The 22,255-nt window shown below is 44.0% G+C and overlaps 1 protein-coding gene across 1 annotated transcript; it reads left to right on the forward strand.

Annotated features, from left to right (window-relative positions):
- The first annotated feature begins 3,879 nt into the window (after positions 1–3,879).
- Positions 3,880–21,581, forward strand: ranbp9 (RAN binding protein 9). The gene is made up of 14 exons (XM_086204418.1): positions 3,880–4,659; positions 6,668–6,779; positions 7,448–7,500; positions 9,691–9,858; positions 10,829–10,851; positions 13,289–13,473; positions 14,570–14,682; positions 14,787–14,895; positions 15,856–16,010; positions 16,368–16,521; positions 16,800–16,921; positions 17,169–17,320; positions 17,509–17,620; positions 17,831–21,581. Exons 1-14 carry the CDS (start codon positions 4,443–4,445, stop codon positions 17,959–17,961), a joined length of 1,806 nt encoding a protein of 601 aa, XP_086060544.1. The 5' UTR covers positions 3,880–4,442; the 3' UTR covers positions 17,962–21,581.
- Positions 21,582–22,255: the final 674 nt, after the last annotated feature.

Here is a 22,255-nt window from a genome sequence, read left to right on the forward strand (position 1 = left end):
AGCAAGTGCTTCCCTACAGGGAGCGTAACATCATTTTAGATTCCTTTTTGGTGAAGCAATGAACATTCCCACGTGTTGGTGGGAGCGACATTCACAGGCTGTGCAGAGAGACAAGGTGGAAAACAACTCCCTCAGCCGCTACTCATTCTGAGCAGGCACAAAAAAAGAGAACCCTAATAAAAACGGACAATTTAAGGTTTTCATTTTAATTTAATGTGAAAAAAGCTCATCTCTGTTTCCTGGAGCACAAGCTGAGGTGTTCGTATTGTTGTTTTCCTTCGCCCAGCAGAGTGAAACTCTGACGTTTTCTGACACAAATGAGAGAAAAGCAGCAAATCCTGATGTTTAAGAGTCCAAAAGCAGAATGAAACAAATGATGGATGCCCAAAATGGTTGTTAATTAGTTGTCTTTTAATTGACCAATCAACTGTTGCAGCTCTATTATATTCTCTGATTATATACATTAAATATACATACATAAGCAGTACATTTAATTTACTCTAGATAGACAGATAGATAGATAGATGATAGATAGATGATAGATAGATGATAGATAGATAGATAGATAGATGATAGATAGATAGATAGATAGATAGATAGATAGATGATAGATAGATGATAGATAGATAGATAGATAGATAGATGATAGATAGATGATAGATAGATAGATAGATGATAGATAGATAGATAGATGATAGATAGATGATAGATAGATAGATGATAGATAGATAGATAGATAGATAGATAGATGATAGATAGATGATAGATAGAATGATAGATAGATGATAGATAGATGATAGATAGATGATAGATAGAATGATAGATAGGTGATAGATAGATAGATAGATGATAGATAGATGATAGATAGAATGATAGATAGATGATAGATAGATGATAGATAGATGATAGATAGAATGATAGATAGGTGATAGATAGATAGATAGATAGATAGATAGATAGATAGATAGATGATAGATAGATGATAGATAGATAGATGATAGATAGATAGATAGATGATAGATAGATGATAGATAGATAGATAGATGATAGATAGATAGATAGATGATAGATAGAATGATAGATAGATGATAGATAGATGATAGATAGATGATAGATAGATGATAGATAGAATGATAGATAGGTGATAGATAGATAGATAGATGATAGATAGAATGATAGATAGATGATAGATAGATGATAGATAGAATGATAGATAGATGATAGATAGATGATAGATAGATGATAGATAGATGATAGATAGAATGATAGATAGATGATAGATAGATGATAGATAGATGATAGATAGAATGATAGATAGATGATAGATAGATGATAGATAGATGATAGATAGAATGATAGATAGATGATAGATAGATGATAGATAGATGATAGATAGAATGATAGATAGGTGATAGATAGATAGATAGATGATAGATAGATGATAGATAGAATGATAGATAGATGATAGATAGATGATAGATAGATGATAGATAGAATGATAGATAGGTGATAGATAGATAGATAGATAGATGATAGATAGATGATAGATAGATAGATAGATAGATAGATAGATAGATAGATAGATGACAGATAGATAGATAGATAGATGATAGATAGATGATAGATAGAATGATAGATAGGTGATAGATAGATAGATAGATGATAGATAGAATGATAGATAGATGATAGATAGATGATAGATAGAATGATAGATAGATGATAGATAGATGATAGATAGATGATAGATAGAATGATAGATAGGTGATAGATAGATAGATAGATGATAGATAGAATGATAGATAGATGATAGATAGATGATAGATAGAATGATAGATAGATGATAGATAGATGATAGATAGATGATAGATAGATGATAGATAGAATGATAGATAGGTGATAGATAGATGATAGATAGATGATAGATAGATGATAGATAGATGATAGATAGAATGATAGATAGATGATAGATAGAATGATAGATAGGTGATAGATAGATAGATAGATAGATAGATGATAGATAGAATGATAGATAGATGATAGATAGATGATAGATAGAATGATAGATAGATGATAGATAGAATGATAGATAGGTGATAGATAGATAGATAGATAGATGATAGATAGATAGATAGATAGATGATAGATAGATGATAGATAGATGATAGATAGAATGATAGATAGGTGATAGATAGATAGATAGATAGATGATAGATAGAATGATAGATAGATGATAGATAGATGATAGATAGATGATAGATAGAGAGATAGGTGATAGATAGATAGATAGATAGATGATAGATAGAATGATAGATAGATGATAGATAGATGATAGATAGATGATAGATAGAATGATAGATAGATAGATAGATGATAGATAGATAGATAGATAGATAGATAGATAGATAGATGAATAGATAGATGATAGATAGATGATAGATAGAATGATAGATAGGTGATAGATAGATAGATAGATGATAGATAGATGATAGATAGATGATAGATAGAATGATAGATAGGTGATAGATAGATGATAGATAGATGATAGATAGAATGATAGATAGGTGATAGATAGATAGATAGATAGATAGATAGATAGATGATAGATAGATGATAGATAGATGATAGATAGAATGATAGATAGGTGATAGATAGATGATAGATAGATGATAGATAGAATGATAGATAGGTGATAGATAGATGATAGATAGATGATAGATAGATGATAGATAGATAGATAGATAGATAGATAGATGATAGATAGAATGATAGATAGGTGATAGATAGATGATAGATAGATGATAGATAGAATGATAGATAGGTGATAGATAGATAGATAGATAGATAGATAGATAGATGATAGATAGATGATAGATAGATGATAGATAGATGATAGATAGATGATAGATAGATGATAGATAGAATGATAGATAGGTGATAGATAGATAGATAGATAGATAGATAGATAGATGATAGATAGATGATAGATAGAATGATAGATAGATGATAGATAGATGATAGATAGATGATAGATAGAATGATAGATAGGTGATAGATAGATAGATAGATAGATAGATAGATAGATGATAGATAGAATGATAGATAGATGATAGATAGATGATAGATAGATGATAGATAGAATGATAGATAGATGATAGATAGATGATAGATAGATGATAGATAGAATGATAGATAGGTGATAGATAGATAGATAGATAGATGATAGATAGATAGATAGATAGATAGATAGATGATAGATAGATGATAGATAGATAGATAGATAGATGATAGATAGATGATAGATAGATAGATAGATAGATAGATGATAGATAGATAGATAGATAGATAGATGATTGATAGATAGATGATAGATAGATGATTGATAGATAGATGATAGGTAGATAGATAGATAGATGATTGATAGATAGATGATAGATAGATGATTGATAGATAGATGATAGGTAGATAGATAGATAGATAGATAGATAGATGGATAGATAGATAGATAGATAGATAGATAGATAGATAGATAGATAGATAGATAGATAGATATGGTAAAAAAAAGTAACAAGTATTTGGTTTGCCAGATGATAAAAGTTACTCTCGCTCTGTTCAGTTGTTGTAAATTTGAGGAAAAGTTTTGTCTTTTGGCTTCAAAATAACTAAAGTTGAGGAACAAGTTACATCTCGTGGCCTCGGAATATCTAACTTGTGGGGACAAGTTACCTCTGCGTCTCATAATATATATTTCTTCTCCTTTCTCTCTCTCTCTCTGCCCACAGTTTTCTCACACACAGTAAATACTTGGTAATGAGAGGTTCCTGCTAACGTTCTCGTAGCAGGTGATGACTCACGGCCGTCCTGCGTCGTAAGCCTACCGATGATGACTCGAGTTTTGCGGCTCAAACTCTGCTCCGCCCGCTCGTCGCTTATTCTGCGTGTTTACGCCGCGCTGCCACAGGAAGTGAGTAGAGCTGCAGTCAGCCAATCACATTAGCGGATGCAGCTCCGACAACAAACAAAAGATCGAGGCTTCCCGAGCTCATTATACTTTTCCGATTCGTCTAGCTAAACGTTGGCTGCTATCGTTACTTCGCTCCCAATAACGACCCGCTCCACTGTTTTTTTAAGAACTTTATTCCGAGCCTGTGTGCGGCGGACAGGCTTCTTCTACTCCCAGTATCTGTGGCTTTGTATCAGCTAATGTCAACCTAAGCCATTTCAGCCATCGCCTTGCCTTTGGTGGCCAAGCTAAACGCGCTAGCCAGGTTAGCTCCTCTGCTAACCAGGCTCTGGCTGCCTCTACGACCAGCGAAGCCAGTTAGCTTAGCCTGCTAACTAGCTAGCTTTGCTAAAGCCCCCCTCTTCTAAACTTGACACTGACTGACACAAGTGGATCTGGCTTGTTGCTGACAAGCCACTTTACTAAAACTCGTGTCATAGCCATGTCTGGACAGTCGTCAGGCTGTGGATTTCTCATGTCGGTTGTTGTCCACGGAGACTCGGCTCTGAACGAGCAGGAAAAGGAGCTCAACCAGCGACTCCGACGGCTCTACCCAGCCGTAAATGAGAACGAGACTCCGCTCCCTCGGTCCTGGAGCCCGAAGGACAAGTTTAGCTACATCGGGCTTTCACAGAACAATCTCCGTGTACATTATAAAGGTATGACACATACAGACACACTTGTTTAGCACTTTGTCGCCCCGTGCTAACGTCAAGTTTGCTGTCATTAGCTTAGCTTGACTGTTAGCGGATCAAAGCCAGATGCCGTTATGGCTAAAAACAAAGTAGGCTAGGCTAGTAGCTTCATCAACAACAAGGCAGAGGACATCTTGCAACCCGACCAGCTGGCGAGGTGTATTCTCAGCCCGACCTGACCTATTAGCTCGCTAGCTTCCCCGTTAACCTGTTTGTCAGCTCTACGAACTGTCACCGTCGAGCTTCGATGGCGGATAATCTCACAAAAATATCCTGTTGGATATGCCAGTTAACATCGAAGGCTGTAATCAGAATTTATAACAAGACAGCCAAGCTGATTTGTGTCGACGTGATTCTCAAACATGCCGTTTCACGTTAGCTAAAATGGACCAGGCTAGACAGCCTTATTTGGTAGGCTAATGTAGCATTGTTGGGTCATGTAATGACTGGAAATATACGTTGTCAAATATCATGATTAGCCCCCAGGCACTCAGAGGAAATGTCAGGCTTCCAATTAAGTAGCTGTGGCTGGTAGTGAAGGCTGAAGGCTTCATATCAAGTGTCTTGCCTGACATTCAGTTTGGAGTAGTTGCCTAGCAAAGCTATGAAGAATGTTCTTGGAGCAGGCCAACAAGAAACGGCTACTGTATGAAAACCAAAAAAGAGAGAGAGAAATAGGTGCAATTGTGCTTCCTGGGTGTGTTCTTCTGTTCTGGGTTTGACTGGCTTCTACACACACACACACACACACACACACACATTCAAACTTCCTTGTCAGTGAGAATGTTCAACCTTTACAGAACAAATTCTCCCAGTGTCTGCTCCCGCAGGTCAGAAACTTTGTGTTTGTAGCATTGAAAGTTTTTTCACGGACAGAAAATGTGTCAGTGGAGTTTGGTGACGTTGCGTCATGACTCCAAGTGACTGAGTGGTGAATCCTCATCATGGTGGAGTAAGTCATCACCAATGGCCTCATTTTCTGGATTATCAGTCACAATGGTTGTGAAATTAAAAAAAAAAAATGCAATAGGGAAAAAAAGGCATGCTGTCAACATTTTAGAGACCTCCTCCAAAATTTCACATGTTTTCAGAGGAGGAAGTGATGGTGTCAGGGATGAGGTATGTTTGTAGTCCCAACAGGAAGTGGTCATTTCCTGGTTCATCCCCCAGCAGCCAATGGGACTGCTCCATGTGACTGTGGGTGATTGAATCAGTAAATCAGCTCTGGTCAACAAAAGTTGATGATCTTCCAGGTTCAGTTCATCAGGATCATCTTCACTAATGAACCCCTCTTATGATGCTGGAAGCCTGAATGCAGTGGTTTGCTGTGCTAAGCTAACGTTAGCCTATGCGGTCACATGACTTCAAGGTCACTACCACTAAGCTCCAGGCTCTCTCTGTTTTCACCCTGATTCTACTTGAATAAAGACTCACTAAGAGGATACAACGTTACAGTTGAGGTTGCCTGATTTAATCCTGAATCCTGAAATTCTTGCTAATCGATGTCTAATCCACCGCCTGGGATCATTCACCAATTATATCCGCATGTTACTGATGTCCAAATAAAAAAATGCTATGTCTTGTTATCATTCAAGACTAATATTAAAATGACTGATAACAACAGATGACATCAGACCTTTCACAACTGTTTTGGCACCCAAACCTACTCGCAACTTTGAATTTCCATGCTCTTGTTTGCCAATGAAATTGAACAGTTCTATAAAATAGGATGTCAAAAAAAAATAAAAAATCATAAAGGTATCAAAAAAATGCACCCGGGCTGCGCCACTGCAGAAGCATCCCTGATTCATATTTTTAAACAACCTTGACATCCTCCACAAAATGGCCGATGCAACAAAAAAAAAAAATTCTTCTTTTTTTGCTGATACGGACAAATCAGTCTTCATATTCAACATTCTGTCATGCTAATAGAAATCCCCTCTCTACATGTCCCGTTTACTCTCACCTGAAGGACATGGCAAAACCCCTAAAGATGCAGCATCTGTACGGGCCACTCACCCCATCCCAGCCGCCTGCGGGGTCTACTACTTCGAGGTGAAGATCATCAGCAAAGGCCGAGATGGGTAAGAGAACCGCGGCTCTTGAAATCTGCTGCAGTTCCGGCTGTGCTAAGACAGCTGTTCTGTTGCCCTCTTGTTGAAAAGGAAACATCCTGACGGCCATGAAAAACTGATCCTAAATGGATGAAAACAAAAGGTTGCTGACATTCTTATGTAAATGTACACGCAAGGTGAATGCAACGTGTGAGGCCAGCTAGCACACTGACTCTGTTTGTTTTATGATGAATCAATGTGGTAATCGTTGTTCCAGGCCTCGTCAGACTGTCTCCAAACACACGCCATCATCCGGTGGTGATGAGCTCCATGAGGAGTGTGCGACTGGTTTGATGAGGAAAATCTGAATCGTTAGAGCTTTAAGCAAATGTTGGGCCTCCCATGGGTTGGTAATGCACCCCCCCCATATTGTGATTTTTGATAAATATTCAGGATCTCGCTAAAAACCACAAGTCTGAATTCCTTCCACTGGATACGTGCGAATGCACAATGCAGGGAGGCTCGTGAAGCTGCTCATTTGTTTTTTGTTTTTAAGATCGACTGCTGTTTTTTTTTTATTGATCTCCAATTTAGAATCAAAGTCTAATCACTGACATTTTCTGAGTTTTAGTCCCACATCGTCGCTGGTCACTGGTTCATGGCGCCTGTAACTGAACACCTGTGTGTCTGCCCCACAGGTACATGGGCATTGGCCTCTCAGCTCAGGGTGTAAACATGAACAGGCTCCCTGGTAAGACGACACACGGTGTTTGTTTCCTGTCGGTGTTTAGTGCCACCACCTTTGGGTGTGGTGAGAAGAGTTGGTGTCTGTCTGTGTATTAAAGAATCTGTCTGTCTGGATTTGACTTGCTTCTGGTTGCTGCTGGAGAGAGTGTATTTGAAGGGGTTGTTGGTCAGTTATCTGTGTGTGTGTGCGCGTGCGTGTGTGTGTGTGTGTGTGTGTGTGTGTGTTTTCTCTGGGAGGCTGAAATACAGCATTGTGACAAGTAGGCCATGAGCCCGAAGGAGAGGTGTGGACAGTGAAAGTGGGAATTTCAAATTTTTGTGTTCCAGCCACGTCTGTAGGAACATAGAAAAACCACTAATAACCGTTTTGATGTAAAGAACTGGTCTGAGCGTTTTGTTTTGTTTGAATTGTCGGCCAGTTTATGACTTTTGATGGGTAGCATAAATTAGTCTCAAAGACAAATGATCTAAATTAACTTCCAAGAAGCCGCATTATGCCCTTTCCAAGTTTAATATGATTAAAAAAAAAAGCACTTTTGTAGTGTATTTATCAAGATTGTAGTTCAAAAAGCAACAAGTTACAGCCCTACAGGGCATGACTCCAGGCACCAAAGGGCCATCATGTTGTTGCCATACCTGGACTTTGCATTCCCATGCAGGCTGCAATGGAGCCACTGGCGTGGGTGGAGCATGTGGAAACAGACGCAGAGGCGGTTACGACTTCCCCTTGTGATGTGTTAAAGGGCATCAAACCGCTCCTGGACGGTAGAACAGAGCACCGGAATGGCCGGATTCTGTTAGCTCACATTCTGTGTCAGTAGGCACATGAGAGATTCATGCATGTACATGTACGTATGTTCTTATAACATGGCTCCTTTCATCCTGCGTCCTGCAGAGGCAGCACTGAACAGAAAGCTCTCCTTAGAGGTTAGGAAGTGAAGGACATTTAAAACTAAAGAAAAACAACAACAACAACAAAAGGGAGTACACACTTCCACCTGTTGAATGTTGATGGACTTAAAACGGTTGACAAAAAGGAAAAGAAAAGGCTTCTGCAGCATGCGGATCACCTTTTTAAAAGGATTTAAGTGCATCGAGCTGACCTGATGCTCCAAGTTACTTCAGGCAAGTATGGACCAAAAAAATACAGCAGAAAAACTCACTTCTCTAAAGAAACGGACGCTGATTAAACCTGGGATGTCATTCGCTGTGTTCATGTTTCAACTTGGCTGTGACGTTACAGCTCTAGCAGCTGTCATCAAAACCCCCCAATAGAGATTATCAGACCAAACAGTCCTTCACCAGTCCGAGACCCGGGGCCACCCAGGCCTCCCTCCCTCCGCCCTGAGATAACGAGAGGCCCAGAGCAAGCTGCTTCCGAGTCCCAGCCCATGAAAATCCACTAACTGCGAGGAACTGATGCTGAACTGCAGTGTAGCAGTTAGCGCCTCCCTCCAGCGATGGCGGTAGCAGGATTCAGTCCGCACCTCAGCACTAACTGAGCAGATCTGCCACCAAAAAAACCCCTGCAGACCCCACACCCCCCCGCAGCCACGGCTCCACCCTCCGTCCAGAAGACCAGTCACTCCCGAGTTTATTTACCTCGTTGTTGTGTTGAATGAATTTCGCAATCTTGTGGTTTTTGACACCTATTTAAAAGGTGCGAAATATTTAGAAGTTGCGTGGGGTTAAGTTGTTAAAGAGTAAAAGGATGAAACCAATCTTTATTCAGCCTGGACTGAATGAGAAGTTGAAGAAGGAAATGAAGAGCGCAAAAAATACTCAAGCTCCTGGAACATGCACAGCTCTCTGGAAAACTGGAAGAGCAGTGTCCTGTTGCAGTGACATCGCACTGGAATTTGGACGGACTGATTTTCCTTGATCCAGTTCCTACGGGGTGGACCTGCCCGTCCTCGGGGCCTGCTGCGTGTGGCTCTGGTTCTGGCTGCAGTGATATTATCGGTCAGATATCTGGAATTTTATCAACACAAGATGTTACATACTTTTATTTTTTTACTGAATAGATAAGATATCCCCTCCTGAGCATAATCAGACTTCTGTTTCCACTTGAGTAATATTTGCTGAATGTGAGTGTGAGTGTGTGTGAGTGTGTGTGTGTGTGTGAGAGAGTGTGTGTTGTCCCAGACTGAACCATCTGTTGTGTTTTGACAAGTTTTGCATTAACCTCGCTCAGGTTGGGACAAGCACTCATATGGTTACCACGGAGATGACGGCCACTCTTTCTGCTCGTCCGGCACTGGGCAACCCTACGGACCCACGTTTACAACTGGAGATGTGATCGGCTGCTGTGTGAACCTCATCAACAACACCTGTTTCTACACAAAGAATGGCCACAGCCTAGGTGAGCAGCCGAGAGCAAACGCTCCCGGCACGTTTGCTCTGCCTCTCAAGCTCACCAGTAGGAGTCTGGAGCTCAGGAAGGTGTTTTTCCAAGGCCGTGTCGGTTCTTTGTGGCTTGGGAAGAGCCTACATCAGTAGCAATAAGCAAAGTGTTCAATCTGATGGCTCTTTCATTGAAATGTTCAAATGAATGAACTGCTCTGCTGATAACTCAGCTTTCATCTCCAGTCAAAGTGGTTGTGGATGAGCAATCATACGTCTGGATTAAAAAGACGTGGATTATATTGAATGACAACCTGAAGACTTTGTTTCCTGACACTTTTGGGCGGTTTAGCTGTTAGCCACCAGTCTCCATTAGCTTCAAGCCAAATATATGTGGCTGGTTCTTCCTGCATTCTGGAGTCACCAAGAGGTGATGAAGGAGGTGAAACCAACTTTGTGAGCTTTGGACTCCTGTTAGGGAGGACTTGAGAGGTAAAATACACTTTTTGGATGAAGACTCACTTTAACCACTATTTATTTTTACAGTGTTCGCTATTTCACTCTAGCATTTGCTCACATGCGAAAAGAGTGAAACGTTTGTGGGTATTGGATGTGTGCAGTTATGATCTTGTTCCCCCTCTGAGGTTATAGAAGTAATCATGTAGAGCAGTTCTAATGGAGGAGCTCCAGTAAAGAGGGGTGCCATGTATCCTCATTTATTAGTTGATCATTCCTGGACAAATCAAAGTAGTTTTTTTTCTGCCTGACAACTCCAGTTTATACAGTAGAATAATAGCTTATGAGGCCGAATAACCATTATATCCTAGGGAGCAATGAACTGTTTCTTGTTTACGCCTGGTTACTGTAGAACGCAGACGGTAACCAGATTACCTCAGAATGTGTAAACACCTTGAGTGTAGTGTTGTGGTGTGTGCAGACATAGCAAGTACTCCTCTCCCTCATGCTGACACTCTCTTCTCCCTCTGCAGGTATTGCCTTCACAGACTTACCAGTAAGTACCCACATTTTGTTCCCTCCTGTGCTGTAAACGAACCCGTTTAGGTCCCATAGTCTCTCAGGACTGTGGAACATGAGCGTGTGGTAGAAATGTGTTGGAGTACCAACCTGAGCCTGAACGCTTACTGGTGTGAAATAGATGGTTGGCAGATGTGTGGATGTTCAGTAGGGCTGTCAAACCGCTCCAAATATGGCATTTGAATATTTCTTCCAAACAAAAAAACCCCACAAAAGGCTGGAATTTGTTTGAGTAATCTTTGTTTATGCATTATATCAGTAAACTATGAGCGATGACATCATGGCAGTATGGTTCAGTATAATTTTACTGACCACAAAAGGAAAGAAACCATACAGCTAGACAGAATGTCTTGTATGTAAATAAACAACCTATCAGATGCACCGTAAATCTTCTTTGGACCGGATGTCACATCCACCTCATTTTCGATGTTCATGGGTATTTAGTGTCTAAGGAGCAGCGGGTCAAGGGCAAGTCCTCCTGCGTCGCAGCTGAAGGGGATGCCACTGTGATACCTCTGAGCAGAACACACACGTGCCACCTCGCCGGGCTGCTGGTGTTTGTGTCATTGCGTCAGAAATGTTCTGTTCTTCGCGGAGCCTCAATAAATGCGAGCAGAGTTGCTGATCCGTCTCTACATTCATCGCTACAAGACACACAAGCACACTCTTTACTGTGTTGTCATCAAATGTGTGGATTAACGCTGCTCTAAATACTACTTTGGATACTGCAACTGAACAGGACATGACGGAAGTTGCTTTATGCTTTCGCGGCTCATCGTCCGGCGGGTCCCTCTCCAGTCGCCTCCCTTGCTTAATTATGTGAGCGACTCCCACACCAAAGGGACAACTCCAGTGGAATTCATGCATGTATTAACTGCATCAGAATGTAAGGGAGAATCTTGTTTTTAAAGGTTTTTTTTTTCTTCCCTGTAGCTTCTTAGCAAATGAAAATGGGGCCGCCTGTTTTCAGTGGAGGAGAAAATAAGATTCTTAGCCACAACAATAATCCATTGAGCAGCCAAACAGGCTTGGCTGGTAGCCAGCCATTCAGTTTCCTCCAGAGTTGTGCGATGAAGTGCATCTCCTCGACACAGCTGACCTTCTTGGTTTTTGGTCCTTGACAAAGGCAACTTCAAGAGACACAAGCAAACACACGCACACACTTTTTTTATCGTCATTGATCCCTAACCCCTATCCAAGCTCAGTGTACTCACTGAAGGGCTACGCCATGCCTGTTGTCAGTTGGGGCTGAACAACCTATCAGAATATTATCAAAATCACAATATGGTGAAGTGCAACACTGAAATCATGAGGTGCAACGTTTGCTGAAGATGCAATGTGAAACAAATTCTGAACAAAACATTTTTGATTCGACGGCGAAAGCCTTCAGAAAAACACCGTTGCTCAGCAGAGATCCTCACAGAAGTCCCACCACTATCAGTTCAGTGCGAGTAATGACACAAGAATCCTGATTCCCTCAACGGTGAGGTTCTGGAAGGTAAAACCCTGTTGCTGCAGACGTGTGTATCAACCTTCTTTTAGGAATAACACAGAATAACTCCACTACCCACAATCCTACGGTGTATCAGCAACATCTCTGATTAGTGGGAGCCCTTTGCTACTGTAAAAGTAATTTTCCTGGTCACAGTAAGATGGAGGTGAAGTGGTTTAGTTGGTTGTTGTGGGCATGCCGATGATGCGAGGACCACATGAATTCCCCTGGGATCAAGGAGCTTGACCTTGACTGATCAAGGTCAGCTGGTACCCTTAAAATACACCCGGCGCTGCCGCCATTCCACGCGGATGAACACGCCAGGTTGGTGCGGACCTGCGCGTCACCGGTGCAGCTCATCATCAGCTAACGGGAGTCTTGCCTGGTTAAAACAACAGTAGTTTGCTGTGCCGGCCTCCAGGATTCCAGTACGTGTTATTAAACCACGTTTGGTGTTGCTGGCAGCAACTGATGTGTTACCAAATCGACAGTCTGAAATCTTCAGGAATGTAACTGTAAGACTTAAAGCTCCGGCTCAGGGTTCAGACTTGGATTCTGCAGCAAAACATCGCTCAGCAGTCAATGTAGCTGATGAGCGTCAAACCTAGCTTCAGACGACCTGCTGCTGGTTTGTACACCTGTAGCAGGTCTCCATGCTGCGTGACCCAAGATGGAGCCTCTCTGGTTCTCCCATCCATCAGTGGAAGGTTCTTCTTGCTCCTAGAATGTCACAGACGTCGAACCTGAGCTCTGGTTCAAAGATGGCCTCTCAGCCTGGTCGGCCATTTTATTGTTTAATCTTTGTCAGCTTGTAAAATCATGTTTTCAGTGTTTGGAGATAAAAGTAGACTTCCTTTGAATTCCTGTTGTGATATACTTCAGATTACATTCTCATCTCCTCATCTTTCTCTCCGCCTTGCAGCCGAACTTGTACCCCACCGTGGGCCTTCAGACTCCAGGGGAGGTGGTGGATGCCAACTTTGGCCAGCATCCTTTCGTTTTTGACATTGAGGACTACATGCGTGAGTGGAGGACAAAGATCCAGGCCCAGATTGACCGTTTCCCCATCGGCGAGCGCGAGGGCGAGTGGCAGTCCATGATCCAGAAGTAAGAGGATTAAGGATTTTTCCAGAAAACTGAATAATAGTCTAAACCTGCACAATGAACCTGTTTGCTTTGTAACAACCGATGTGGAAACCAGCACTCTTTATTTTGACACGTAAACATTTTCAGAAGCTACGTTGTAGTTTGAAACACGTCAGTTATTCGACTTGGATTCACTTGCATTTTACATTAAATCGTTGTGGTCTCCCAAGCAGTGCTGTCGTTCCTCTGCTGACACCCCAGACTGACCCTCCTCACGAAATCCTGCACTCCGAGAACCAAAAGACCTTCAACTAGCCTGAGACGACCACTTAGCACGATGAATCTAAATATTCAAAGCACATTATATCTGTAGGGATGTGACCGCTGGTTGATTTAACCACCAGCTTTTTATACGCTTGCACGTTCACTGTAAAAGCAATAAATCATAATAAATTATTTTTCTCCACCTTGTCAGCCACCGTCCTTGACACCTCCGACAATTAGATTAAAATGTTTTTATTTTTTATATATAAATATCTATCTATCTCTGTATATCATATAAAAATTGTTTTGTTTTGTTTACAAAAAGCATACTCTATGTTGGGAATAGACAGGAGTCGAGGTTGAGAGTATTGTAGGTGATGGGAAATGTACGGCTGTCATGGCGACGATGGAGGCCAAGATGGACCAGTTGCCCATCAGAGCTTAGGCCCCCGATCCAGAAGTACAAGCTGTGGGTTTCTCTCCATGGTAGGCTCTGATGGGATTAGCTCTCTGTTGCTATGATTACTTGTCCTGAATGGATTTAATCTCCATTTGATGGGGATTTGGGGGCTGGGGGGTGTCGTTGAAGCTCAGGTCAGATGGATGGGTGGGAAGTGATCAGGCAGCAGGAGCTGTGAGCCTCAAACATGCTGGCGTTGAGACTTGATTGACCTGTTGCTTCGCTGCTGTTCATGTTGCTGAACTATAAAATGCTTCAAAAGCACTGCAGGGGGGCAGCACCAGCGCAGCACGGTTAAAAAAAAACAAAAAGTATACATTTTAGGGGCTATAAGTTGTGACGTCTATAATTTAATTTCCCGATGGTCTCATTTGTTTGTCTGTCTTCTTTCAGGATGGTGGCGTCCTACCTGGTGCACCACAGCTATTGTGCCACCGCGGAAGCCTTTGCCAAATCCACAGACCAGGCCGTGCATGAGGAGCTGGCCTCCATCAAAAACCGACAGAGTGAGTCCTTCTGTCCCTGTGCTCCATGATGCAGAGGTCAGGCCTGATGCCTTGGGAACTGCTATTATAACCACCTCCAACGTGATTTAATGGTTGGTTTCCAGAGATCCAGAAGCTGGTGTTGTCCGGTAGAATGGGCGAGGCCATCGAGACCACCCAGCAGCTCTACCCCAACCTCCTGGAGAGGAACCCTGACCTCCTGTTCATGCTCAAGTAAGACCAAGGCTTCATGTCAGTGTTTCTCACAGGTCAATGAGGCGCCCAGGGAGCCAGGACCAGTCGAGACTGGTCAGAACAACCAAGGAGCCTCCACAAACATTGACGTAGGCGGGAGGCCTGTGTCAGGTCGACCGTTCGCTGGCCCTGTTCATGGGATTTTTTTTCATTTTGCTGACAGAATTCTTAAATTTACAGTCGCAACCACAAAATAATTACGGTACACATTTTATTGGAGATTTGTTCTTAAGATAGAAGCTGTGGTTCCATCCAGCGAATCAATAATGCAGAAATAGTTTGAATGCTGAGGCGAGGTGGGGAGGTTGGTTGCTACGAAATGCAGTTGAAACAGAGTCGGCGAAAAAATGGCGATGTTCTCCGATGGCTCAGGACTGTTCCAGGAGCTCACAGTGGCAGGGCTGGAGTATCAGCTCAGAACTCTGGCTGTTGTCCCTCGTTTGTCTGTGTTTGTTTGAGGTTTGATCGGCGCTGATTTGGACAGAAACCTCATTCATTTGGACAGAAACCTCTCTCGTGTTGTGAGTCCGACCCCAGGAGTTCTCAGATGTCCTAACTGTTGTTGCCCAGCAGCTCTGGCTGATGTCTAGTTTGACAGTCACATTTGAAGTGAATTCTTTTGTTAATTTTGGATGTTAAATTGAATTTAACTGTCAATCGTCTTTAGGAAACCTTTATTCAGATTCCATTTAATCTGCGAATGGAAGAAGCAAACTGACCACGAGGCTTCTCCTGGCTGAAGTTCAGTTCCAACCTCGCGTCATTCAGTCTGATATTCCTTTTTATTTCCCTTTTTTGTTCTGTTCTTCCTCCCTTTCCTCTGTTCCTCCTCTTGCTTGTGTGTTCATCTCATCTTTATTAAACAGCCAATGTTTTTCTTTGCCTTTTTCCCCTGTCACCCCTCCCACCAACTTCCCCCCTCCCTCCCTGTGTCCTCAGGGTGAGACAATTCATCGAGATGGTGAATGGGACAGACAGTGAGGTGAGGTGTCTTGGAGGTCGCAGCCCAAAGTCTCAGGACAGTTACCCCGGCTCCCCCCGGACCTTCAGCAGCCCCAGCCACAAAGCCAGCAGCTCCCAGCCCTACCTCACAGGTACGCCCGGCCCAAGCCTCCACCTGGGTATTGGAATGAGAAGCGCCCTTCTGGTCAGTTAGGGTGTTGGAAATTACAAAAATAAAAGGGCTGCCTTGAGTTTTATGAAACAAGAATGAATCCAACTGGTAAAACAAGTTTTTGTTGAAATTTGTGTCTCAGTAGGGATGTAGGCTTTGAACGCGATCACAGTGGAACCCTCAGTGAATCCTGAGTTTTGGTTCTGATCCAGTTTGATGTTCATGAACCAGCATGTTTGAATTGATTAGTCAAGAAGCAGTGGTCCATGAAAGGATCCAGGATTTGAGAAAACCCCTCCCATGCGACTGTCTGCTAACTGTGCTGATGTTGTTTTAGGGTTCGACAGCAACTGTTGTAACGGCGTGTCGTCTAATAAGAGCCACAGCTCATCACCTCACAGCCATAAGCCCTGCCCCCCAGGCTCTGGCTCCACCCTCCCGGCGTCTGACATCAGCATCAATGGGAGCCGCAGTCAGCTGCCTGTAACCAGGTACTGAATTTCATCCACATATTTGTCACTCTATGTTGGGAGTTGGTTCAAAGAAGAGGAACAATGAACGTGTGCAGGAGTTCAGGTCAAATCTAGAGCGCCACACGCTCCGGTCATGTGACCCGGAAGCTGTGCTAGAACTCCACCTCCCAGCTGAGTGGCTGGAGGCGGAGCTCTATCACAGCTGCTGCCTCTCTGATGAAAGACGGACTGTAGAGAAACTTCTAGAACCTCAGAGCTGATCGAGTGTTAATATTAGCGAATTTCTTTCCCCTCAGTAACGATGTGGACATGGAGGTCGACCACTTCACCAACGGAGTGACGGAATCCTCCTCCAATGGTTTCCTCAACGGCAGCTCCAAACACACCGCTGAGCCTGACGACTGTGACGCAGACATGGGTGGGTTGACCGACTGCATGTTAGTTCCGCTGGCCCTCAAGTCAGCTGTGGTCGCTCTGCGTATGCTAGTGTACATTAGTAGTGGAACTTCCTGAGAGCCTCCTGACTCAAAGTGAACTCAGATTATTCTGAGGTGACCACATGTCTTCAGCTTCAGCTGAATTCTTGTTCTGTAAATGTTGCCTTGTACTCAAGTGTGTATTAAAACACGCTGTCTTTGCTTGCTGATCCTGCGGCGCCGCCGCAGAGGTGGAATCAGCTCAGTCCAAGAGGCAGCTGTGCGGCGGGAGCCAGGCAGCCATCGAGAGAATGATCCATTTCGGCAGGGAGCTCCAGAGCATGAGTGAACACCTCCGCCGTGAGTGCGGCAAGAACTCGGCCAACAAGAAGATGCTCAAGGTAACACAGACACAAACCCAGCTACTCATCCTGTGATGAGCCGCTGGCGAATCTCCTTCACCTGACTAAACTCATTCAGCCTTGTAGCCTAGCAACTCCTCAGCATGATGAGTAGGCACCAGAAAAGAAGGAGCTGTGTGGAGGTGACAGTAGTGTGACGTGCTGGTGTGGGGTGTCTCCTGCTGCAGGATGCGTTCAGCCTACTGGCCTACTCGGACCCCTGGAACAGCCCCGTCGGCTACCAGCTGGACGCCATCCAGCGGGAGCCGGTGTGCTCTACCCTCAACAGTGCAATATTAGGTAGGTCAGCTATGGTTCAGGGGCCGGTCCGTCTGTCCATCAAAAACATGGTGGTTCCCTTTGTTACCGTAGTCTTCAGATTGTCCGTCATGTCCCGATAACGCTGCTGAAACGCTCTTCATCTTCTCTAGTCCTGATGTTTGTTCCTTCTCTCGCTCTCTCTCTCGCTCTTTCTCTCTGTCTCTCTCTCTTGCCCCCCCCCCCCTCCAGAGACACACAACCTGCCCAAGCAGCCCCCCTTGGCCCAGGCCGTGGGCCAGGCGGCCCAGTGCCTTGCCATCATGGCACGAACTGGCAGCGGCTCCTGCGCCTTCGCCTCTGTGGACGATTACCTGCACTAGCCCTGCACACACACACACACACACACACACACACATACACGTGCATTCCGAGGATGTGTCTAGAAGTGGCTCCTCCTCCTTCTTCATTGCTAACATCCCATTAGCTGAGGAGATGCTCCACAGCGCCATAACCAGTAGGAGAAGGTTCGGTCATCTCACTCACTTCCTGTCTGGCGTTTACAGACCAAGACCACCAAGGACCAGGATTCACTTCTGGGCAGATCCTTTGACAGCCAAGACACACATTTTAAACACACACACACACACATACACACACATACACCTTCTTGCTTTTCATCGTAAATATAAAACAAACCTTAGTTGGCCTGGTAAAGCCCCGCCTCCAGCCAGCAGTCAGCTGTCTGCATCAGTCTGACTGACCGCGAGGACGCCAGCCAAGAGTAGCCAACTTGAAAATACTCTGAGAGCTGAACTCACTTCCTGTACGCGCAGGGTCATCAGACCAGGGCGGACCATCTGCTACAATCCCTGGTTAAACATTAATAACAACGTACAAAAAAGAAAACAGACGAATGAGCGCCATGGCCGACCGCCCGCTAACGTGGTCCCCATAAACCTGGCAAACACACAAAGCAAGCGAACACGGAGGCAGCCCGACGCTACGCCACCACGGAGAAGTCCGTCTCCTCCGAGGCTGGCGGAGCGCTCCAGCCAATGCAAGGATCCGCTTCAGACTGCCGCCCCTCCCCCAACCACCCTCACCCTCCACGGACTTCAGGGCTGCGGCGGAGATTTGTCACGCACGTGGACTCGGGACTTCCCAGAAGCCAGAGAGAACCTGCAGTCTTGACTCAACGTTCCCTGTTTTTAAACTTTTTTCCCCCCGTGGGCGTAGTGGGGTGGGGGGGGTGGGGATGCGTGGTTACCTGGCTTTTATTTTGTTTTTATTTTTTTCCAGGTTTACAAGGCATGGTGCAGACGATTATTATTATTATTATTATTATTATAATTATCATTCTATTAATTATTGTTTCTTGCATTCACAGTATATTTGTTGAGCGCCAGCAAGAGCAAGTTCCACCAACTTATGATAATAAAGGCCCCGATTCCACCGATTCCCAGTGACGCCAGTGTGTACATGTTAATAAATGAATTTAACCAAATGGAATTCTATCAATAGAGCAAAATATTTAGTTATCAAATGAAATCACTGAAAAAAAAAAATCCTTTTAACGCTTTTTACTGACTGCAGAAGTTTACTAGTTGTTCCCAGTCTGGACTGGTTCAGTCGGGTCCTGCACCAGCTGAGAGCGAAACACGTTGCAGGTGTGTAAGTGTTAACTCCACTCCAACCAGAACTGTTCCTCCTCCTCGATACCCGGAGAAGAACTTGCATCTCCTATTGTGGCACTTGATGTTCAGGGATAGTAAAGTGAATTTTTAGAACTCAATACTTCATCCAAACAGTGTATTTTACCTTCTAAGTACACGCTAACAGGAGTGTTCAGTTCTCAAAGATTTTTTTCCCCCTCCTCCTCCTCCTTTGTGCTTCCAGAACAAGGGAAGATCCAGCCAGGTATATTTAGCTTGAAGCTAATGGAGACTGACGGCTAACAGCTAAACTGTTGGGAAAGGTCAGTCACTGCACGCTCCAGGTTGTCTGGTGCAATCCAGGCCTTCTTAATCCAGCCATATAACTAATAAAGCTAATGATCAAATCACGAGAACACCTCTGGCACTAATTCATGGTAGCGGCTCGTGTCGCCAGCCAGCACATGCAGAAGAACCAACTGGATGGGTGGCGTTCTCGTTAGTTCTTTATTTCCACCAAAAGAGTTTGTGGGTTACGGAGCTTCTGGATAAAGACGTGGATTAAAAGAAGCAGGAGAGAAAACAAAACCTTTATGAGCTCAAGGCTCCTGTCTGAGTACTTGAAAGGCAGAGTACACTTAAAGGTAAAGTATCACACCGAGGTGAAGTTTCCAGCAGTAAACTGAAAGGCTCCTCAAACACCCCCCCCCCCCCCCCCATAAGTTAAATTGCAAACTTATTTTGGTATTCATGTCTATGCTAATGTTTAACCCATAAAGAACTCAGGAGCCAAAATGTCCCTTTGTTCCCTCTTGTCAGTTTGGGACAGCAGGATCCCGCCAAGCGCCGGGCCGCCCTCACAGGATTTCAAGTTTCTTTTTTGTTCTTTTTATTTTTTTAATCGATGCACTGACGGGCTTTTCACACTTGAACCGACTGAAGGTGTAACTGCTTGTGTGCGAAGGGGGACAAGTCTGCTCCTGGACACACACGACCTGCAGCAGTGACTTTCTAAACAAATGTGGGATGAGAAAGGCGGAGATCTGGCCGCACCCTTGACGTGTCCATGCGCCTCGTGTTGCTGCTGCTGCGCTAAAACTGAGACAAAGCTAATGAGAGGCAACTTTTAAAATGCTCACATGGGCGTTAGGAGCAGCTGGAGTTGATTCGTTTTGATCCAAAAGCTGTACAACAAATGCGACCAGATGCTTTCCCCATGTCTCACCCGGGCCCTCCCGCAACCTGTAAGACTTGAGATCCACTCTGTGACGCAGTTTTCAAACTCCAGAGTCAAAACCTGGTCAAGCGTCTACAAGAGCGACTGCTAGCATCGCATTTGAAAACCTTGATAGAAACATTTTAGCTCGCTTGCTAGTTTTTAAACACTTTGTAAAACAGCAACATGTCCGCCAGTAGCTGCTGGTACTCCAGACCGACGACTTGTCTGACTCAAGGCCGTTGAACTTCACCGAAAATTGGCTCGACAGCTCCAGTGGAAACATGGATGTCATCGCCCCCTGTTGGTTTACTGCCTATTTTTCAATCATGGCAACTTCTTTAAACACAGATTGTACGTAGCAGCTTCAGCGGTGGTGGGAGAACCACTGTTCTCTCAAAGCCGTTTGTTCAACTGGGGTATTTGTCAGCGGGTGTCGCTGGTCGCTAGTTCCATTAGCATCCAACCGAGCTTGCGTCTCGGTCCTGCTGCTGAAGTGAGGCTCGGGTATGAAAAGCCCCCCGCGTCTGCTGCTCTTGAACTCCCCAGATGGAGCCGCCGACCCTCGGAGGAGAGCTGCCTCTCCATCATCTTAGCGCTTTGCCGCAGGAAACATCCTCCCCTTCTGTCCCCGGCGCCGTGGTTATCACATTAACTACATCGAGAACCAAAACTTTAGGAAACTTGACGTTACAGCTGTGTTTTCGTGCTCGCCAGTTGCAGAGAAATAAGAACGCGAAGGCTTTCGCTAGACACCACATCCATCTTCTCCTCCACCCCCCCCCCCCGGGTCCCCAGTTGACATTTTAGCTTTTCTGTACCTTCTGTTTGTTTTTATTTCCAATTTTCCCCCCCCCCGAATCGCAAGCAGTCACAGCATCATTTAGAAAACTTCTTAGACAAAAGTGTCTGTTGTCTCTTTGAGTAAGGTCTGAAACCTATGCATGCCATAGTAAAGTGGTGGTAAGATCAAGTTAGATGTCTCTTTTATTCTTTGTTTCTCCTTCTTTTAGCCAGTTCACAGTGTTTAAGGAAGATGTCAACCATTACGTTGTCCACTGCTGACTGTGTGTCCATTTGGAGAAAAAAAAATGTGCAATTTGTGTGAGGGTGAAAGATTTATATTAAAAATGATAAATGATGACGGTGTGTGTGTGTGTGTGTGTGTGTGTGTGTGTGGGGGCTGACGTCTGTCCACTGCCTCCAACCACTTCACTCCTGAGCACCATGAAACGCCTGGGCGTCACCAGCTGAGGCTCCAGTTCGGTCCAGTCCCATGTTGGTTTTTTTTTTTCTCCTCGCCATCGAGCGCAGCCTCAAATGTCATTTTGATATCGGCGCTCAATTGAAATCTGGTTCCGAGTTCATGAGATGAGATCTTAAGAATCTGCAAACGCAGTGGAAAAAAAAAAAGAAGCTTGATATCCTAAAAGTTCTGTTTCACTCAAGTGATATTTTGCCTTTCAGGGACTCCTAAGAATGTCTCCTGCGTGACTTCTGTGACTCCAGAATGCAGGAAGGTCCAGCCACGAACGTTTAGCCTGAAGCTAACGGAGGCTGACAGCGAAGAGCTGAGCGGTCTGAAAATGTCAGTTTAACAACTCTGAAGTCATCGGCCGTTATGACCCAGGTCTTCTTAATCCAGCCGACGATCAACAATCCACACTCACTTTGGTTTTGTCTTCTGATGCTCGTGATTCAACTGTCAACAAATTCAGTTGCTCTCTGAGTTAATCATGAACCTTTTATTGGTCGTTTCGTTTTTGATCACACGCCCCTGAAACAAATCAACATGGTGTCATGGCA

The sequence above is a fragment of the Aulostomus chinensis genome, chromosome 5 (assembly GCF_037954235.1).
Source record: "Aulostomus chinensis isolate RoL2024-O1b breed Wild chromosome 5, RoL_Achi_v1.0, whole genome shotgun sequence".
Classification (NCBI taxonomy): domain Eukaryota; kingdom Metazoa; phylum Chordata; class Actinopteri; order Syngnathiformes; family Aulostomidae; genus Aulostomus; species Aulostomus chinensis.